General features: G+C 36.3%; 1 protein-coding gene across 2 annotated transcripts in view; it reads right to left on the reverse strand.

Annotated features, from left to right (window-relative positions):
- POLA1 (DNA polymerase alpha 1, catalytic subunit) overlaps positions 1 to 20675 on the reverse strand; it is a 205493-nt gene that overhangs the window by 109655 nt on the left and 75163 nt on the right. The window contains exons 27-34 of one of the 2 annotated variants that reach the window (XM_074858590.1): positions 20488 to 20520; positions 18820 to 18912; positions 15069 to 15274; positions 13683 to 13815; positions 11997 to 12128; positions 9796 to 9970; positions 2212 to 2393; positions 234 to 365 (exon numbers count right to left, since the gene is read on the reverse strand). In XM_074858590.1, the coding sequence (XP_074714691.1) occupies positions 234 to 365; positions 2212 to 2393; positions 9796 to 9970; positions 11997 to 12128; positions 13683 to 13815; positions 15069 to 15274; positions 18820 to 18912; positions 20488 to 20520 (1086 nt within the window). The remainder of the gene's footprint in view (positions 1 to 233; positions 366 to 2211; positions 2394 to 9795; positions 9971 to 11996; positions 12129 to 13682; positions 13816 to 15068; positions 15275 to 18819; positions 18913 to 20487; positions 20521 to 20675) is intronic. The other variant, XR_012627513.1, reaches the window with a different exon arrangement.

Below are 20675 nucleotides of genomic sequence, written 5' to 3' on the forward strand. Positions count from 1 at the left end.
ACAGTTACAAAAATTTATATACATCTAACTGTCATGACTTGAGACTGAACTGAGAAAAAAACATTATAAATTAGAATTTGTAGTCATTAATTGATTTATTTTCACAAAGTGGAGTTTTGATGTCATATGCTATTACCTTGGAGTGTACAAAAAAGAAAAAGTAACAGTCACCAAAAACTCAGCACCACTTAGAAAACTCATCTCACATGGCAGAGTATTTTCTGAATACTTACATTATAGTATTTTCCAAGGTAGCGTCTAATATCCAGCAATAACTTGTTGCTCATTTGAACCACATAGTTGAAAGGAGGCTCTTCACACTCAGTCTTACTGCACCTTTGCAAGCTGGGTTCAATAAATCGCCCCTGAAAAACAGAAGTGTAAAAACAGTATGCATCATTACAACAGATGATGGTAGCAGAAGTTATCACAGGAGTTTGGCCATAATACATACTTTTTTAAAAATAAGTCTTAAAGGACCTCTAATATCTAGGCCTCCTTTCCTCTTATCACTTGGCCACACCCATATAAAGACTTCTCTGACCTACAGTTTTCCTATTCTATTCTATTCTATTCTATTCTATTCTATTCTATTCTATTCTATTCTATTCTATTCTATTCTATTCTTAATGAAAGGTCTTTTGGAGAACATGCTTCTTCACCTGCTATGAAGTTAATCATTAAAAAAATTATACTGAGTAAAAAAACTAATCTGTAGACAAATCAGGCTCCTCTGTCTCCCCCCAAACACATATTTGTGGTTTCATCAGGGACATCAAAGCTCCGCCCAAGCCCACTGATCAGAACACTGAAATCAACCTTATAGATACCAATTACAAAATTACCAACAGGGCTGTAGAGACAAACCTCGTCAAACAAGAATGACATGATCATCTTTTATTTTCTTCAAGTGCAAAGAATAGCTCTTACAGTTTTACACCATCTCATTCCCCTTATTTTCAAATCCTTCTGAACACCTGACATTAAAATTTCAGAACCTGCAAGTGATGCATGAACAGCTGAAATTAAGTTGGTAGAATTCACATTAAAATAAGAACAACCCGATAGGTTGGACAGTTACACAACTTTTAGAAAATTTTCTTTCAAGGTAAGACTTAGCTTTTGTAAGTCATCTTGGCTAAACCCCTACCCACAAAACTAAATCATTTCAGGTGGAAGAGACGGGGGGGTTTGGTTTGGTTTAGGGGTTTCTTTTGTAGTTTGATGGGGTTTTTTTGGTTGTGGGGTGGGTTTTTTTGGTTGGGTGGGTTTTTTTTTTTCCTTTCTTAAGGAGTCTGACATCTACTTCTCTCCAGTTAGGCCATCTGCAAGCTGTCAAGCCTACATGCAATTAACTATCTTATTTACAGCTGTACTGAACAAAAGTCAAGGATTCACAAAGTATCACTCGATTAGTGTGTCTTTTCCTCTTACTTGCTTCCAAAGACTGCTTTATTTTGATTCAAAAAAATGCAAAACATCTGCTGTTTGTCCAAATTAACTTAAAATAATTACTTTTAATTTAGATAAAAGATTTATTTGCTTTCAGTTTCAAGGTTTTCACTACTCCGAACCTCGCTAATTTGCCAATGACTAATACATACATAACATCGCTGTAGAGTTAAATACTTGGCCCTATTTCAAGTTGTGATCCAAGGTCAGAGATACATTTTTTGGCAGAACTTCTCAACAAGAATGTACCCCTATGACTTTTTATGTTCAATACACAAAGACAGAAGGAAAGATAACACAGAAAAACCTTACTGTCGAGAAGGGAGGTGGGATGTAGCAAGATAAACACAAGTTTCAAAAACATTCTGTTCCAATTAATATGATTTAGGATAAGAAATTGCCATTGCTACACCAAAGTTTCATTAAATAGAGAACTGGAAGTTACTAAGGTGTTAAGATAAGGATTCCTTAAAAAGTTACAGCAACAATCATTCACGACTGTGGGCAAACAGATTAATGAATCCAGATAATCTCACATGTTCTGCTAGACGACACAGCTGAAATGCAAAAATGGGAAAAATATTTCAGCAGTATCCTATCAGCAAATTTCTGTTCCAAAGCTATAAATAGCAGAACTCAAACAATATGGTATCTTCTTCTACATCACATGAATGCTGTATAAAAAAGCCATTCTCTCTACAAGTATTTTTCTCCCTGACCGATGAACAGAAATGACACAGAAAAAAAAAAAAAACTAACCGAACCATCAAAGACATTGTCATAAATATTTTCTGTTCCGCATCTGAGGCAGCAAAACTTGAATCTTTCACAATCCCTATATTTCTCCTCATCAGTGAGCTGAGCTGGGCCACCAACCAAGGCATCATTCTCCTCATCTTTATGGTAATGGTGATGGACTCTGAATTGGGAGGGATCCAGTCCTAATAATAAGAAACAAAAATTTCAAAAGACTAAGAGGTCAACCATGCAAGTAGGCTCATTTTTGATATGCCTGGTGAAGCAGATTCAAAAGGAAGTTACAAAATATAAATTCAGAAGCTGAAAATCTCTCCTTAACAAAACTTTCTCCATAATACATAAATACATTTTACAATTTTTAACCACAAATAAAGGTTCACAAAACATGAAGAAATCTTCTTACTTATCTTCTTAAGCAAGATTGCTTTATAAATAAAAGCATTATCATGGGAGTATGCAACAGAACATTTTGTTTCTGAGGAAACCACTCCTAACGGATGGCTTTATTGTTATTTTCTTCCTAAGTTACGTTGAAAATATTTCAATAAAAATGTGCATCATTATTAAGAAACAGTCTTTAAATCAAAATGGCACCATTAAAACTCAAAACAGAGAATAAAAACCCCATTAAAGAAACGCGGGTGCACTGCTATTACCAACTCCTTCAAGTCCGTATACAACTGCCAACTCTGATTTCAATGCAGTGGTCGATTTCATTTTGGCTCAGTGGTTAACAGCATGTAGGTTTCAATCTAATGCAGTGGTTAAAATTCAGCAGCAGCATTTAAAACGGCAGTGCTGGAGACAAAATGCTTTATTTTTGATTGCCAGAACTCAAGATTTTAAACAAATAAATACACAAAAGAGATCCCAAAAATACTGATTCAACCACAAATAAGTAAATAAGCAAGCAAGCATGAAGTTCACTGCCCTAGGAATAAGACTGCCAAAGTAAACTTAATAAAAATCTACAAGTTCTGTCACCCTTTGTCATGTGCAACCTTTTAAAAGTCCATGTATCCCATTTACAGGTTTTTTGTTAACTCTAGCAAAGAGCACATGCTAGAAAAAATAATTAATCAAATGAGCATGTAGAAGAAAACGTTCAGAAAACTATGGCTTACTTTATTATTAAGAAGAACAGATCAAAGAGCAGAAGCACTCTAAAAAATATTTTTAACAGAGGCTAATTAAGCCAAGTAACAGATTACCAGGTATTAACCCATATCTTGGGTAAATTTCAAAACCAAACTTAATTACTACAGAAAGAGCAAGAAAGATTAACAAATAGAAAGTGAAGCTAGATTTTGCAGTTCTTAACCTTACTATACAGTACTGGGAGACTTAAAGACAATGTTTGGGAACAATATTCAGTTAAACTAGACAAATATTATTGCACATATAAACCAGTTGTGTTATACAGGCAGATATCGATTGTTTTTACATAAAAGATTTGATATGTGTGACTTTACTATCGCTACGCTGCATTTCTATTTTGCAATCATAAAACAAATTCAAGGACAATGAAAAATTCCATTGTCAAATAAGTATATGTGGTTCTTGATAGACTATCGGTTTCACTAAAATTTAATCAATCTTCCCAACTTTAATTTTATCAAAAGAAACAAATGTCAATGCATAGGGGTAACAATTCACCTTCAAGAGGTTCTTAAACTTTTAATACAGTTCTCTACTGTTCATTAAAAGGAAGGGCAAACAAAGCAAAAACCATTGCTAATAGCTTATTTTATACTGTAATACATATGGTACCCACAAAAAAGACTGTGGGGTTTTGTTTGGGTATTTTGGGGGGGGGGGGGGGGGGTGTTTCTTGTTTTGTTTGGTTTTTTTTTTTTTAAAAGGGTTGGTAATGTATTTGCTGTTTTAGAAAATAAAGAGTATGTTGTGCAACACACAGGTAGTAGGTAAAAGGTTTAGAAAGGGGACTTGAGTTTAGTATTAAGACTTTGCAAAAAATCAACTAAGTATGCAGGTAGGTTGGATCTAAGATAGTAATGGTGAATACAAACAAAAATTCTCAGTTTACTCTGAATTCAGAAGTGGAATGAAAAAACAGCATTGCAACTTTCCAACACAGACACCATTAAAGTTCAGCTAGAAATCTATCTTTGGTTGTTCCCCAAAAGGCAGATATAGAGCAAAGTAGTTCACTAAATAAAAGGAGATAAATTCTGGTCCTTAGACAACTGCAGTTTTCCAATGTTCAGCGAAACCAGTGACAGCAAATCGGCATCTGGACATCTGGTAATAATTTAACAGAAAAAAAACCCTCAAACTTATTTATTGGAAGAATTTAAATCACACCTCTCTGAACTTTCTTAGCTGTTTTGGCTGGAGAAAACAACAGGAAAAATATTGTGATGATTCAAGTGTACATCTAACTTTTGGTGTGCAAACAGCCCCAGTGAAATCAAAGGGGCTACAAATCAGGCTTTTAAAGAACATGCCTACCTTAATTATCTTGTGGAATTGGGAACTATTTTGTCTATTATCTCCTTTCAGGAATAGTGTTTGGTTCAATTAATCCATTTCAGCACACTAACTGGTATCTTCTTGGACCAGGTCACACTGGTCATATTACTCTACTTGGTAAACAAACAGGAACTATCTGGTGGGTGAAGGGAAAAAAATAGTATCTGGTTTTGGTAATGTTTAAATTAATAGGATAAGACTAATCTGCAAACTTATCTGAACTATTTTTTTCATGACATCAAGAAAAATTAAAGGGACTTTCACTTACTCTGACATGAAAATCTTCAGGGGTATCATTAAATTACCTGTATCACAGGTAAGTCTTCCAACCTCAGCAAAACTGCAAGGTTGCATGCATGACAAAGAAATAAGACATTAAAAATATGTTGATGAACCTAGTGTGCCAAAACTAAATAATAAAAGTAAGTTCCAGGACTTGTTCCTGAATTATTTAACAGTATTATTAAAACATTTACTAACTAGAAAGTCAAAGAGGTCGCTCAGGAATCTGAAAAAAAGTCAAATAAATTTTAGTAATCGCAAGATTTTAAAAATCCCATTTCTGCAGATGGTTTTTACACGCTCCCGGGTGCAGGAGTGCAGCACGGAGCGAGGCAGGAGCAGCGCAGAGCCTCCACCGCCGGCCGGGGGAGCTTGGCGGGCCGCCGGGCCGGCTTCCCCGCGGACCGCTGGACAAAGCCCCGGGGCTCGTCCCCGGATTCCGTATTTCAGCCGCAGGTTAGTCGGGAAGGACGGAAAGTTTCCCCGCCGCTACCTTTGACCGTTAGACATTTTGTGAGAGGCAGGGAAACGGCATCCGGTGCTGCCACCTCGAGGCTACGGCCGCGCATTTCAGCCAGGCCCGACGCGCCGGGGCCGACGCCGGGCCCGGCCTCCCGCTCTCCCAATGTGACCCTGCGTGGCCAAGGTATCCGCCCTTGGGAAACGCACGCTTTTTTATTTTTCTCAAGGAGATGCCCCCGCGCTGCAAAGCCAGACTGCCCTCTGCATGGGGCCCTTAAAACGGCCTCTTGCGCCGCCAGAACATGCGACATGGTTTAGCAAGTCTCAGTTTCTAAGCACGTCTAGAGCATCTCAAAAAAACCCAGCTAGACCACAAACAACAAAATTCATACACTTTGGGGTCTGCTACTGCATTGTCATGAAGTTTTGTCATTACTTTATCTGTAATTAATCTTAATTTCCATCGTTCTTCTCTTGCACGTGCTCATTCTCTTCTGTGAGAAAACCAATTAAAAAAAGAGAACCTGATGTAATTCCTGCATGCCACAAGAAGAGCACAACTATCCTGGTTTCTCTCAGGACAGTCAGTCTGAGTAGCTGCTAAATACTATATTAGAAGGCCCCTATTAAATTATTCTGTAGGAAGAAATAAAAAAAGACAGTATCTTTAAGGTGGTAGTGGGTTTGCTTACAAGGAGCAACTAACATGCAGATACTGCGTGGAAGGACAAACCAGTACTGGGAAGTACTCTTAATGACAAGCTTCATCAGGACCCAGTAACGACTCCCTAAAATTATGTAGCCTTCCTCTGAAATGTCCAAATGCCAAGCAGTCTGCAGAGCGCCAATGTGCACACCCACCTGTAAGGCAGCAGCACACATCTCTTTCAGCAGACCATGACACAGTCTAGGACAGCAGTCAGCAACTTCCGTAATTTAGAGAAAATGATGTTATGCAGTAACAGCCTCAAAAATCCCATGGTTAAATGACTCTGCTTCCATAATGTTTAGACACTTTTGACAACACAGAAATAAGATGTGATTTCTCTTTGAGACAAGGAGCAGTATTTATGTATCAACAAAAAAACCCCTTACTTTAAATACGTTAAGCGAATTGTTCTGCCAATTCTTTTAGTTTAAAAGCTATAGGTATCTTCAGGATGAAGTAAGGTAGGTCTCCAAGCATTTACAGAGATCAGATTTATTGAATGGTATTACTGATCAGATTGCACACTTAAGTTTCAGAAACCCTGACAATCCTCATCTTGTCTGCTTTTCCTCAAGAACTTCAGAGTGAATGCAGGAGTATGCTCATGAGGTTCTCATTTTTGGAAACAATGAAATTCAATATCTCTCAAAGGCTAGGAAGACCTCCTACGATGTCCAAAAACAAGTGCCAGTTTTCAGCTTAATTCCATAGTGAATAAATATGGTATTTAAGGAGCTCTCTGCAATTTTTAGGTGTGGTTATTTGCTTTTGTTCTTCAGCATCTAAAAGAGCTTAAAATAACTTGCTTTGAGCACAGACAGAACAAAGAACTTTTCATCATTTTGATAAGAGCCAAGCTTCCCTCTGCTCAATTTTATCTACTCGGACTAACGTGATGACATATCAGTGAAACATTCACCTTATAAAGAGATTCTGTTAAATATGAAACCAAGATCTTTTTTCTACAACCATTCTCCCTATACAGACACATACCCTATGTAACACATTAAAACAGATCAGGCAGAGGAAGACACACACAATAAGAATGCAACCAAGTTTTGGTCCACAGATGTGACACTTAAATATCCTCCATAATACCAGCTTCTACAGAACAGAAAGATATGCTCTTTTGCAACAAGATAGGGAAAACAACAGGAATTTGGATGCGTAACATGATGAAAATACTAAGCAAAAAAGCCCAACTTAGCAACACAGAACAATAAACAGTTTTCATGTTTGCTTGTTTTAGCAAGCTGGGCTCAAATATCTTGTACACTTTTGTATCTTGTAAACTATTTTCAATTTCTTTGAAATGAAATCACTTGACTATCCCTCCATTACTGTTAAAAAAAAAGCTTTAAGGTAACTTCAGCTTGCAAGGATTTATGTACAACTCTGATATCAAAGTGCTGTATACAAAGATCTAAATAGAGCACAAGTTTTGAAAGAGACCTGACTTTACCTCCAAGCTCAATTTAAGCATTCCCAAGAAAACAAAGCTGGAGATAACATTTTTACAGCACAGCAAGGTCAAACCAAACACATTTCAGATCTAAGATTGTAATAGATACATACAGGTTTTCAGACTGACAATTGTGGACTATTAATAAACTCTCAGCTGCATGATGTTATTATAGATCATAAAAGAAATTTTCATCTTGAACGTACTATAGCGCAAAAAGCAGCACAGGCATTTGCAAACAGTAGATGCTATCAAGTGGCACACAGATTTGGGCACTTAATTTCGGTGCCTGAAGGGAGCCAGTCTTTTCTGAAAATCCAACCCGTTGTAAATAAGGAACAACTCTGACTTTGAGCTTAACTCTACAAAACTGACAATCTTTGCCAAATAAAATAAATTAGCTTCAGAAATCTCTCCCGTCTTTTACCTAAATGAAGTACAAGCTTACCACCTATTTTAAACTGCTTCAACCTAACCAAGAGTGCCTGACCTTTTCAGTCAGGCATACCACATAGTCCACTCTGACATCAAGGGAAACTTGTATACCAAGGCCCTGCCACATAAACGGAATGATTTGTATGGTCAGCCTGCATGTGTGAAGCAGGGCTGACACCTCCTCAAAGCATCAGAGCTGATGAGGACACACTGCAACATCGAATGCCTCCAAGAAATACCCTTGCAGCCTCCCAGAAAAAGCCAGATTTATGTCGGGGGTTTTTTTGTGTTTTTTTTGTTGGTTTTTTTTTTCTCCCAGGTTTTGTGGGTTGGTTTGTTTACAGATAATTTGGAAATGGAGATGGAAACAGCTGCACGTTATACAGACTGTCTTGGGGGATGAAGATGTTTCATGTTATCACCCTTCTTGAGAAGCAACAAGACAGGAACTTACTTTTAAGCAAAAACTGCAAGCTCACCATGAGCAGAACCTGCTGTTACTAAGGAAGCTACAGAGATGCAGTGACCCAGGTGAACGGTCCTTAAGACAACACACTGCCGGTTGGTTTTAAGTGACCAAATCCTGGATCTTGGCCTCTAAACACAAAATGCTGAGGACTAACTCTTCCTTCAAGCATTCCAAAATTCTGAACAAAATCACTTCTGCAGGTCAACTTCCTGTAGACATGGGCACAGCATCAAACAAGAGATTACTGAACTGACACTGTGCAACTCTTAAAAATGCTTTCTAGTGGGAGAGGACAGTCTTGTCAAGAACTAAGCAGTCAGCAAGATTAACAACTTTTTCCATGTCTGAGTAACAGTTTTAAAAATAATGAACCATATGTGGGATACAAATCACAAAATTTCTGTTTATCAAGATCAATTATGTCTTCTAGTGAATCACTTTTAAGGAGGAAACAACACTAAAAGGATTACACACACAGCACTGAATTTTCATGGAAAGAGACCTGATAGAACTGTTAACAATTTTCAACACCCATACTTCTAGGTAAGAAGCCATGCGAATGGAGAAGACAGGCAATCAAGAGTTGGGCAGAGAAAATCTCTAATTTTAATTCCTTTGACATCCTCTTAAGAGGAAAACCAACTCTAACAAGCAATTCCCTGTTGCTTATTTGAATAAAAACTGGTGATTCTGTGGGTCACTAACATTAGTCACACTTTTTTAGCACTTTTTTTTTTTTGGCCTTATCATTTCTCCACATGAAGCAGGCAAGACTGTTACTAAGGTTTATGTTTCTATCATCCACTAGGTCAGTTCTAGGAAACAAAAGTCTTCACTTACACCGTACTAAAAATTTGTATCCTTTCATTATAACTATGACTGCTTTCTCCCTGGGAAGATGCTAAAGATGCTAGGATTTCTCTCTGGAAAAATGCTAGTTCTGGATGCACGCTCTAGAACTACTTTATTAACTTCAGAAAAATCTCAAAGACATGCAGTAGTACTGTCATTAATGAACAGTAAATTTTTGCAACTCTGAACAAGTGTTATAAAATTAATTTCATGTTATTGAGCACCTTCTGAAACACAGTATTCTACAGAAGTCATAGAAATAAACTTAACAGTCCAAGATGCTTTCTACAGACTGTATAATACAAGCTATTGTTCATTGTAAAAAGACTGACTGATTTGGGGAAGAATTTCTGTTAAGAAACATACATTAAAACTTCTCACTTTGTAATTCTTTAAATAAACTGAATTTAGAATACTTACCTAACCACGTAGCAATAAGAACAGAATCAATTCCCTCTATGGGCTCACATATTCTAGCAACTACTGGATGTATTTGCTGTGACAGGTAGTACTGAGTATCAATAGTAAGACTGTCTTGCTTTTGCAACTGTTCTGGAGCATATGCTCGCTGGCTGGCACTGAGATCTGATCCATCCTAAGACAGGCGACACATATGAAACACAGTGTGAAAAAAGTAAAACCCACATTCAGTCTATACAAAGGATTATGCTTGAAATATTATGCATTATTTTAACGCAAAACTGTTACACAATCACTCTTTTGGTTGATTTATTATGCATCCAACACAAATCCAGCAGTAGTAAAAAAAATTGCATTGCTGATGCTGGCATCAACTAGCAAGTTCAAGAATGTAAATCCAGCTTGTATTATTGCAGCCTACACGTGCAAATCAGTAAGAGTAGACAGAGTAAACAGTCCCATCTGTCAATTCTGAAATGCACAATGAAAACACATTGTAACCATCAGCCCAGTTAAAAATACGCGGAGGGCATGCATTTTGGATTCACTTTGTACTAAACTAGCATTATCATTTTGCACAACAAGCAAATTTAAGTCGTGGATATCAAAACTGTATCTGTTTTGCTAGGAAATTTATATTCTTCAATTCTATAAAGAAACAAATAGAATGAATGGTCAGAGAATGGACCATCCTTCATTGGCATGTAAATAAATGACAGAGGCAATACTATCGATTTGAAAGAGAAAATTCTGAAATATTCTGAAATACTGAAAGGAACACATGGTGACATCTCAAGCCAAGAGAGAAACACCACTCAGAGGTTAGAGTATATATTACATTCTTCTCCAACTTGAAAGAGGAAGATACGGAGAAAATAATTCAATTTGGGAAGGCAATAATTAAACTAAAACCAGTATTCACGGAGGAATTAAGTATCAACTCTAAGATGATAGTATTCTTCTGGAAAACATAACTCATTCAGGCAGTAGAATCATATTCCCAGTCCACAACTACACTAGGAAATTTTATTTTTAATGCGTGTCAAAAATCTTAGAGCAGAGCTGAAACTAGTATTTTAGCAAGCGTTCAGTACTACAAGTAAATGTTAAGGGGGATGGGGGGTGGTGGTACTACGGCTTATTTTTTGCCAAGTCTCCTTTTTCGCCTTTTTTACAGCAAAATAAAACTAATGCATTAACATATGACACCTTCATTTTTCAGTTAAGACGAGCTACTGGCTTCAATAGGGTCAGCAACCATGGACTCAAAACCCATCCCTAATAAAGACAGACTGCAAGCCATTGGTCCCTCCTACTCCTTTCAGACAACTTAGTATTCAGAACAAAATTAATTTAGGACTATTCAGCTCATCCAGCTGCTTTGCAAAAATAATTACAATGCAATTCCTTCAGCTCCCTTCTTTCAACAAGTACATTCTTCTCTTGTATTGTGCCATTTCTCAGCCGTACCCATGGCCCAGCTCTTGTAAGTCTTGGCAGCTTTGTCACGCCAGGCTAAGAACTCTCAATTAAATACAGTATCTTTCAGTTTTTAATGATGAAGGAGCTGAAATAGTGGTCCACTGTATAAGTCACATTGCAAGTCCATCAGTTTGGCATAAGAGATCCCTTGGTCCATCTAATCCAACATACACTTTTTTTTAATAGCAAATCCAAAGTGGAGTATATATTCATGAGATAATGATAAGCATTTATATGAGAAACACCTGAAAACAGAAAGTTTCTCAAATTTCCCAGTCTATCCAACAGACATACTGCCAGATCCCATGACTATGAATTGAAAAGACACAGGTTGAGACTGGAAATAACAATGACATTATCCACCACCACCAATCAGCTTTACAAGAATGACAGGTTCTTCACCACCAGAATTTCCTTCTTCTTAAAATAAAGACTGGGTATTTTCCCCTAAAAATAAGTTCTAGTTCCAAACAAAAATTAATTCAGGGAAATTTTATCAGCCACTATATGGAAATAGTCAGATGAACAGAGCTGATCACAATGGTTCTTTCTGGCTCTATAAAACTAACTTTAGTACAGAAAAGCGAGTATTTTAAACTATAACATTATCTCACTACAAAGAAATGCCAAAACAATTTTCTTCCAGGAGCTGAGTTGGTTTTCTTTGCTGTCTCTCAGAACAACACCTAATATTTAGCTATAAATAAAGATATTTTTACCTGACAAATGATATATGACACTGTGTCTCCTGCCTTCACCTTTCGGCCTCCTTGAGAGTTTATCCACATGGCAACATGTACATGTGGCAAGCTTTTTTTGTCAGGATAATCCTGGGGATCTTTTGTCAATGCCTAAGAGATCAAAGGAGGAAACAGAAACATAACTATGAGAAAAGTATTTTACTTCAGTGATGGACAACTCAGAACTTTAAAAGACAAGACTACATAGTAGCTATGTTCACCCATCTACTATTCATAAGTACAACACAAAAAAGATGAAAAAAAGTAATAAAGGTATTTTCCAGACATTAAGGTCTAGGTACCAGTCCTTCATACTTTAAAAATGTTATTATTAATAAAATGAGAGGATGCTTTTATAATAACTGTCTGAAAAATGCATTACATTAAAAGCACAACAGTTCAAAACAGTTACAGATATAATGCAATTGTTTTAAAATTAAACTAAATTGAAGATGAAAACATTACGCAAAATACAGAAATACAGACAGAGATTACCCTCTTACCCCTGGCACCAGTTCAGGTTGTAAAATAAATCTGAATATCAAGTAGTTAAGTGTATTTAACAAGGTCTATAGCAAGAGGATACAACTGGATTTAAATGTTTCCATGTATCTCATACTACTGAGATTCCATAATGAGTTTTTCCCTCACATAAAATGCTACATTTAAATATTTACCATCATCCCAATTCTTAGAAATAACTAATACATTTGACTTAAAAGTGAAATACATTATTTATTTTTTTTCCAAAGTAGTAAAACAGAGGAACATTCAGCATTTGAAGTGAAAATTATTCTATATGTATCTTTTACTGGGATACTAAGTACTCTTAGAATATTTGCATCAGAACAGTCTTCTTTTTGTTAATCATAAAAATCACTGATTTCTGTAACACTCATATGACAACCCGAACACATTTCTTAACTGACTAACACAGTCTTACAGAGCAGACAGGTGTCCGGCTGGCAAAAGAGACTTTGGGGGAAGCAAATTTGGTAAATCTCTTCTACTAGAAGCATGAGAGGAACATGTAATATCCAGTTCATTAGTGAAACACCCCACCAGCAATGGGGGGAGGCCTCTGAAGTTAAAAATACAGGTTTCATCGAGGATTCATAAAAATAAACCAAAACCACAGTGCTGTTTGCTAAAACTCCGTAAAACAGTATTTTACTTCTTGCTGCAGGAAAGTCTTGAATGAGATCTCAAAATGACTGTTAGTTTTCTTCTATGGAGCTTTGAAGAGAAATAAACTAACAATAGCATGTTTTTATATGTGTTTTCTAGAAAACAGAACATTTGATTCTTTTCCATTGCATTCTTCAGTTTATGTATTTTAAACCTGAAATATAAAATAAGAATTTGGGAGAAAACTTCTGAAAGCATGCACTACCATTTCATTCTCAAAGTGCACAATCAGTGAGGAAGACAGCAGGATGGGACAAGAGACAAAGTTATTGAGGAAGGGAGACTGGACTCCAGCCCCACAAAGTACTTTTTCTCATATTGTAGGATCTTTGAAATATGTTCTATGCTATTCATCCTCTACTAAAACTCCTGATATTTCACAGTATCATAAGGATTAAAAAGATTTTTATCAGCCGTCAATATATTCAGGGACAGTAAAGTTTTTCTGAAACAGAAAAGAGCTGAGACATCATTTACCTTGTTTATTTCAAACTGATTTACTGGGATCTGGCCATTGATCACATTTTCTCCAATTTCTATAAGCCGCCTTTGAATATTTTCCACAATTATGTCTCGGGGCTGATCAGAAAGAATCTGACCGATTATATAGCTGTAAAAACAGTCCAGAAATGAAGAAAAGCTTAAGACACACAAAGCAAAACCATTACAGTAAACACAATCCTCTCTTCCCCTGGGTTACCTCTGGAAATTAAAGAGCCTGAGGATGAAGCCTGATGCAAAATTTATAGAAATTTGCCAGGATATTTCATGTTGTGTTTTATTTATTTACTTATTTTACTAAAAGCAAATTATTGTAAATAGTTCTAATGTTAAACAGTGATTTGGAATTGTTGAGTGCAACTGGTTTCTATTTTCTGCTCCCATTTCATTTTGCCATTTATTATTCCATAGCAGGTATCTTAAGATGGGGGAGAAGAGAACATATCAAGTAAGCAAAGTCTTGCCTATTTCTGTAAAATGTGGTTGGAAGATCTGCCAGCTGCAGAAGAGTTAGTCACTAAAGAACACTCTCAAACATTTGTATAGCTTTAATTACTAATACATTCCTAACTTGGAAAAATTTGCTTCTATTATGATGCATCTTTTCTTAGAAAATGCAAGTCTTAAGAACAGTAAGCAAGTGTGGGGTGTATTTTTACAGATGTAAAAGAGTATTCATTTTTTGATACATTTGGACCACAATTTATTTAAGTTAAGTTTTCAAGAGGCAGTACGCAACGTAAGTTGAGTCAGTCCCCGGATGACCACCTCTACACCCACTCCAATTTCTACAGTGCTAAATGTATTATTTCTATTGAAATTAAGTATAAAAATGCCCTGTGCAATGACAATTAATAAATCATCAATCCAGTATCCATTGTAATGAAGTATCAGAAGAGTCTCATTTGAAAAATGGAAGAGAAACAGTACTGGGGAAGGGATCATCTCCTCAGGCTGCACCCAGTGCACTTCCAGCTTTATTAGCGGATGCTGAAAAAGCTGACCACCAGCTTATTTAACCATCTTTGAAAAGAAATCTGACCTAAAACCTGTGACTCCAAATTCAGCTGTGGTTTATTAAATTGCATATACAAAACTGTGACAACTCAAATGCACAGCTTCCACAGAAGATGTAAAAGCAGGTATTGAAATAAGAGACAACTGGACTTACACAAGTGTAATCTGTTACCAATGCCAAAAAGTAACGTTTACCATCTCCTACAAAAATTAGTTAAGATGCTCTAACACTGATGTTAGTTACCAATCTGTACTGTTCAGGAAACAGCCACACGATATCAAATGTTTATGAAGCATGTGCTGTTTAAAACAGCGCAAAGAGGACAATGCCACAAAGAAACTCACTTTCCAGTCTCTTTTGCAAGATCACACCAGTCTCTTCGGACTATATCCAATCCTTTCAGTTCTTGTTTAGTTATGTATTTCCCATCTCCTGTTGGTTCCACAGTCAGAGCAGCATATTTCTTCTTCTTTAACAGTAGCAAGGACTTAAAGACTCCATCAATATCGATTTCCAACAATTTATAGAGCTTGTTCACTTCACTTTTGATCTGTAAATGCACCAACATTAAAACCAAATGTGACACCTTAATAACTATGGACAAATTTAACTCCCATCTAGAAGTGTATCATTCTTAAGTTTAAAAAAAAGTAACATTACACACTGTGTGTTTGCATACACATTTTAAAGACTCATTGGATATCATCAATCATGAAATTCAGTACACAGTATAACTACGAACTACTATTAAAAATAAGGTTCACCTATCGGCTTCTCCAGGATTTACAGCTTGGTACATCTAACTCCCTAACAAACCTAAGCAGGGCAGAGAAGCATGGGACTGAATGTGACCTTGCAGATAACTGACTCCAGCCTGTCTTACTAGGGCAGCACTTCATCTAGCCTCTCACATAAATTAAGGAAACAAGGGATTTCAGATCCACTTAATAGGAAAAGATAAGAGATGGTCACTTAGAATATGGAAATTGTTTTATAAAAAAGCTGCCTTGCAAAGGTGCTTGTTTTTTTCTTCCCCTGCTCCAACCAGGGAGGGGAGGGAGAACTATGACTGCAGACCAGAGCTCTCTGTGTGCATGTTCAGCAAAAACATGCACAAATGGGCAAGTGTTTATTTATACCCTTCCCCACAATATGCCTATTTTTTCTATAGCCTGATTTCTTTGAGAGGAAAAGGTGGCATTTTTCTACACACAGGCTATGTCTTATCCACATACAAAAGCTTGAAATTGCACTTGATGTGTTGTCTTAATATAGTATCAAATATCAAGTGGCTCCACATCTCTTACCTCTAGTCTAAGAGGATAGAAGTGCAACAGCTCAAAACAGCAGGTACCTTCAACAACAAACGTCGGTTCGAGTACACATTCACCCATCTACTGGCTCGGCTAAAAGTTCCCACTTGCATTTTAGTTTCTTCATATATTTTTACTTTACTTTCTTCAACAGAGTATCTGCATATCACTCCTCAGACGTCCTGTTCTGTCTTCACATGTTCTGCTCTTCATTTTCTTTCCTCTACAACTTTCTTTCCCTATCCACTCTTACTCCTCCATTATTTCCAGTTCTCTTGTCAGAGATCACCAACTATGAACTATCCTTTTCTCATGACTTGCTGAAGTTCTATATAAAGTTCTTTTGCCATCTGACGCATACCCTCACTAAGACAGGAACAGTACTTTCAGCATAAATTCTTACTGGTTTGGGCTTTGGGCCCTCATTAGCAGTTTTAACCAAAACTTTCCTTATAAATTTCCATGTATATGTGTATGTATATGTGTGTATTTATTCTCTCACTTAGATCTCCATTCCTCCTATTGCAGAAACTATCATCACTTTTAATAATCTAGGACTATCCTTAGAGTTTTATATCCCTTGTATATTTGTAAGTTATGAAGGACATCATGAGGCAAAGCCACTTTGCCATGAAGCAAAGCCATTTTGCCAAGAGGTTCATATTTTGTTTGTTAAAGCAAAACAAACAATTCCTCTGAACATTTTTCTGCTTTTTTAAAAGTCTTTTCAATTTTTTTTTTCATCATACTAATCAAGCAAAAAAACCCAGCAACAGTGGAGTAATGAATGTACCGGCAAATCTGATTCACAAGAATACACAGAAAATTAGAAACATATAAAATTCTGCTGAGTAATGACTAAAAGGGGCATGGATATAAATAATGGGGGGTTAAAGGCAGGAGTGAACACAACCAGAAACCTGTGAGACAAGGCATTAGATGGGAAAATTCAGAAAGAATTGAGAAAATTTTCTCCAATAGAAAAACCAAATAATTTCACACTTTACATCAGAACAGGAGTACATATGCTAACTGCTCTCACAGTAATTCTTTGCATTAAACCTGTGTGCCTTTCATACAGTCTACATTAAAGCACAAGTATCCTGAATGCAATACAAATATTCCTCATCTCTGAGCATGAAATTTTGGAAAAGAAATTTTTATGCAATAGAACAGTGACACTCCTTAGAGTGTTCCGCATCAAGAGATACAATTCTCTATCCTGAAAATTTTTTTATATGAATAATGCAAAGTGAGGAAAACCTAAATGATAGAAGTGTTTACAAAAAAAGTCACTATCCCTTTCTTGAGGAATAAACAAACAAAAAAGAAACATGTGAAACAAGAAACACAAGAACCACTTTTTTATGCCACAAAGAATATTGAGAGCCACAACCTTCTCAATTGTGATGCTTGGTTTGAGTGTGTGCTTAAAAGACATAAGTTTATTCAATTTTAAAATCAAGTACATAATATGAAAACTAATCTAAACATGTCTTTTTTAAAAAAAAACCAAACAACTGATACAGAAGTACACAGGATAAAAAAGCCTAGGATCTGACTCTTAAAAAAGAATCATTAAGCAGGTAACAAGTTCAAAAACCTACCTATTCCCTCAGTAAACCTGAATCAAAGTCAGAAGTATTTAACCTATGATGATGATCCTGTCAGACTTTATACAAATTATTTTTATAATAATTTAACTGTTATAATTATTATTTATAATAATTTAACTGTAATAATTTTTATAATTATTTAACTGTTCCTCTTTAACATTTAGCCAGAAAATGGGAGTACAGGGACAAAAACCAAACCAAAATGAAACCACACACACACACGGCTAGAGTAAGATTAAACTTTCTTATACACTACTGTATATACACTTGATATAGTCTTGTATGTGGCAAACAAAAAAGAGATAGCTTTCTTCTATGCCATCAGCCTCTCTGCTACTCAGTTATGACATCAAGATATTATTCCTTTTTCCATGCTCCTGAGATGCATCTACTTCTCAAAGCACCAACTTAGCAAGAAGGCAGAAGTATTCTAAAAAAAACCCCCAAAATCACTCTTGACTTAAAATGACATTACTTTTGTTTAATATGATACTGAAAAAACCGTCTGCATTTTCTTTGCTTTTTTAGAGCTTCCATAGCTCTCATTTTCATCAGTTTCTTCCGTCTCTCAAACACAACTTCTCTTATCTCTGTAAAATGTTCTGAAGCATTTCTCACTTCTCTTCCACAACTTCAGAGAGCCACAAAACTTCCACATCACCAACTGTCAACTGATACTCAAACAGATCTAGTATACCTTGGAAATCAGTATTTGAATTTACTATGGGAAATCTGATGGCACATAGAGTGTAATACATACTACATAACTAAACTGATAGACATCTCTCATGTCAAAACAAAAATCATTAAAATCAAAACTGTGTTCACATTGTAACTGGAACTAATGTGGAGGAACTGCACCTTACATTTTGGCTTACCAAGTATTCAGATAGTCTCCTGGTAACTTAGGATTGGTAAAAAAGGTCATTATACAGTGAAATGTTTCATTTAATTTAATCACTTTTAAAAATCCACAGAGTAGCTACACCTGAAGATGAGGCACTCTGAGCTTTTACTACTCCCTAGCTTCCATACACTGTCAAGCTCTTCTTCCTCGTGGCCTATTCTCTGCTTATGCCCTGGAGTCCTCTCTGAATACCAACTGCTCCACTCACTGTTACAACACAGACATGTAGGAAAGCTTCAAAAGGAAAAAAATTCCTTACCTTGTTCCCCAGCTTGAAGACCTCATCCAAATTGGTGCTATTAGTGTTTATCATAATGGAATCTGTGTCTCCATAAATCACTTCAAGGTTCATCTAAATGAAACAAAATGCTTTAAAAAACAAAACAGAACCAACTCCATCTTTTACAAGTCCCACCTAATTTTCAAGATTCAGAAATATCATTATCTGTATATTATCCCTTAAATACTAAAAAGCAGAAAAATGTAAAGTAAGTTTTTACTGAGAAGACTGTATATTTCATTAAGACACATTTAAATTTAAAGAGAATAATGAAACTTAAACCACTGATATATTTGAAAAATAAATCACTGTTCAGATGTGTACACAATATAAGTAGTTAAAATTTTACTAAGTGAATGCTAGAAAAATAAGTGAGTGAACAAGTCTGATTTTGAGAAACAGCAGGAACTCTAATGAGAAATAGGTTTGGACTGCTAGGACACAAGAAGATCACTTGGACTCAAAGACCGCTGGACAAATTCAGACTATTCAGATAACGCATTTAGGCAATGTGCTTGAAAGATCCCACCACAGTCAGGTATCCTAACCCATATGTAGCCATCACAATACTATTGCAAAAGCAGTCATTCTGGATTTAAAAAAAAAAAAAAAAAAGTAGATACTCTATCTCAAATCTAGTGAAAGTATTGGCTAGTAGATACAGTAACTGAGAATACCGCAGTACTGTCCAGATTAGGCTGCTATTTTTCAGATTATGTATGGGGCTTCGTATTTCCATCTTCCTACTCCTGTCTTTTTTCTTCTGCTGTAATCTGTTTACCTGTGTTAGTCCTCCCCTGGGCAGCAGATCTTTCAGGGAACAAGGGACTCCCTTTAGATAGGATCTAGCTACTATGACCCACAAGTTTTGTATCCCCAGGTTGAACTACTGAACGACTATACCTGGAGATGAACACAAACACCTACTTGATTCCTTCTGTCTGACTGACACTCTGCCCTTCATATCATCTCTCATTCTGATCCTTGTAACAATTCAAACACCCTGCTTGGAAAAGATTGCGTTCAAACACCAGCCAGCCTGCCATAATACTTTAGGATAATGGAGTAAACTCTACACAAATTGAGGCACATAAAAAAGTCTGGCATGACTTTGAATGCCATGCCAGACATGAAAGGCATGGCAAGGAAAAAAGTGAAAAGAAAAATCATCAACACCAATAAATGTCACCAAAAAAATGGGCAGATGCATCCAATTATGTAATATTAACTTGAAAACATGATGTCTTGAGTGGTGGAAAACCCATGCAGCTGTAAAAACTGTAGCATGGCTATGTCCATGTTAAACTCCAGTCAAAAAACCACCCTGTGACAGAGTTTAATGGTTGCCAAAAAATAAACCATAATAAACACTAGAACACATGGTGTAACAGGTCTATGAGTAAACTCTAATTAGCACTGTTGCTAATTTGCTTGAAACAGTCGCACATAGGCTTCAAGCAGGGGCCAGATCATATCTCTGGTAGGAAAAGAAAAAAGCTATAATCCATTAGGAAGGATTACATTTGTAAACCAGGCATCCTAAGAAGTGATTTCAGGTCTGTTTGGGTTACAGTTCTTCTAGAATAAAAAAATTTCACCAGGTGTGCTCTTTAAGGGTGGCTGTTTAATGAAAATGCTCAGCATTACCTTTTGCACCATCTCCTTAGTATGCATCAAAATCTGAAATAAAAAAAATAACCAAAGATTAGCGTATGATATAATTACAAGCTAACACATGCAAACATATCCATTAGGTTGCTAACTCCAAATGCTCTCACCTTTCAAAACAAAGCAAACCACCTCTCTCCTGGCAACACACAGTCACCTCAATACTT

This window comes from Strix uralensis, chromosome 2 (genome assembly GCF_047716275.1).
Source record: "Strix uralensis isolate ZFMK-TIS-50842 chromosome 2, bStrUra1, whole genome shotgun sequence".
Classification (NCBI taxonomy): domain Eukaryota; kingdom Metazoa; phylum Chordata; class Aves; order Strigiformes; family Strigidae; genus Strix; species Strix uralensis.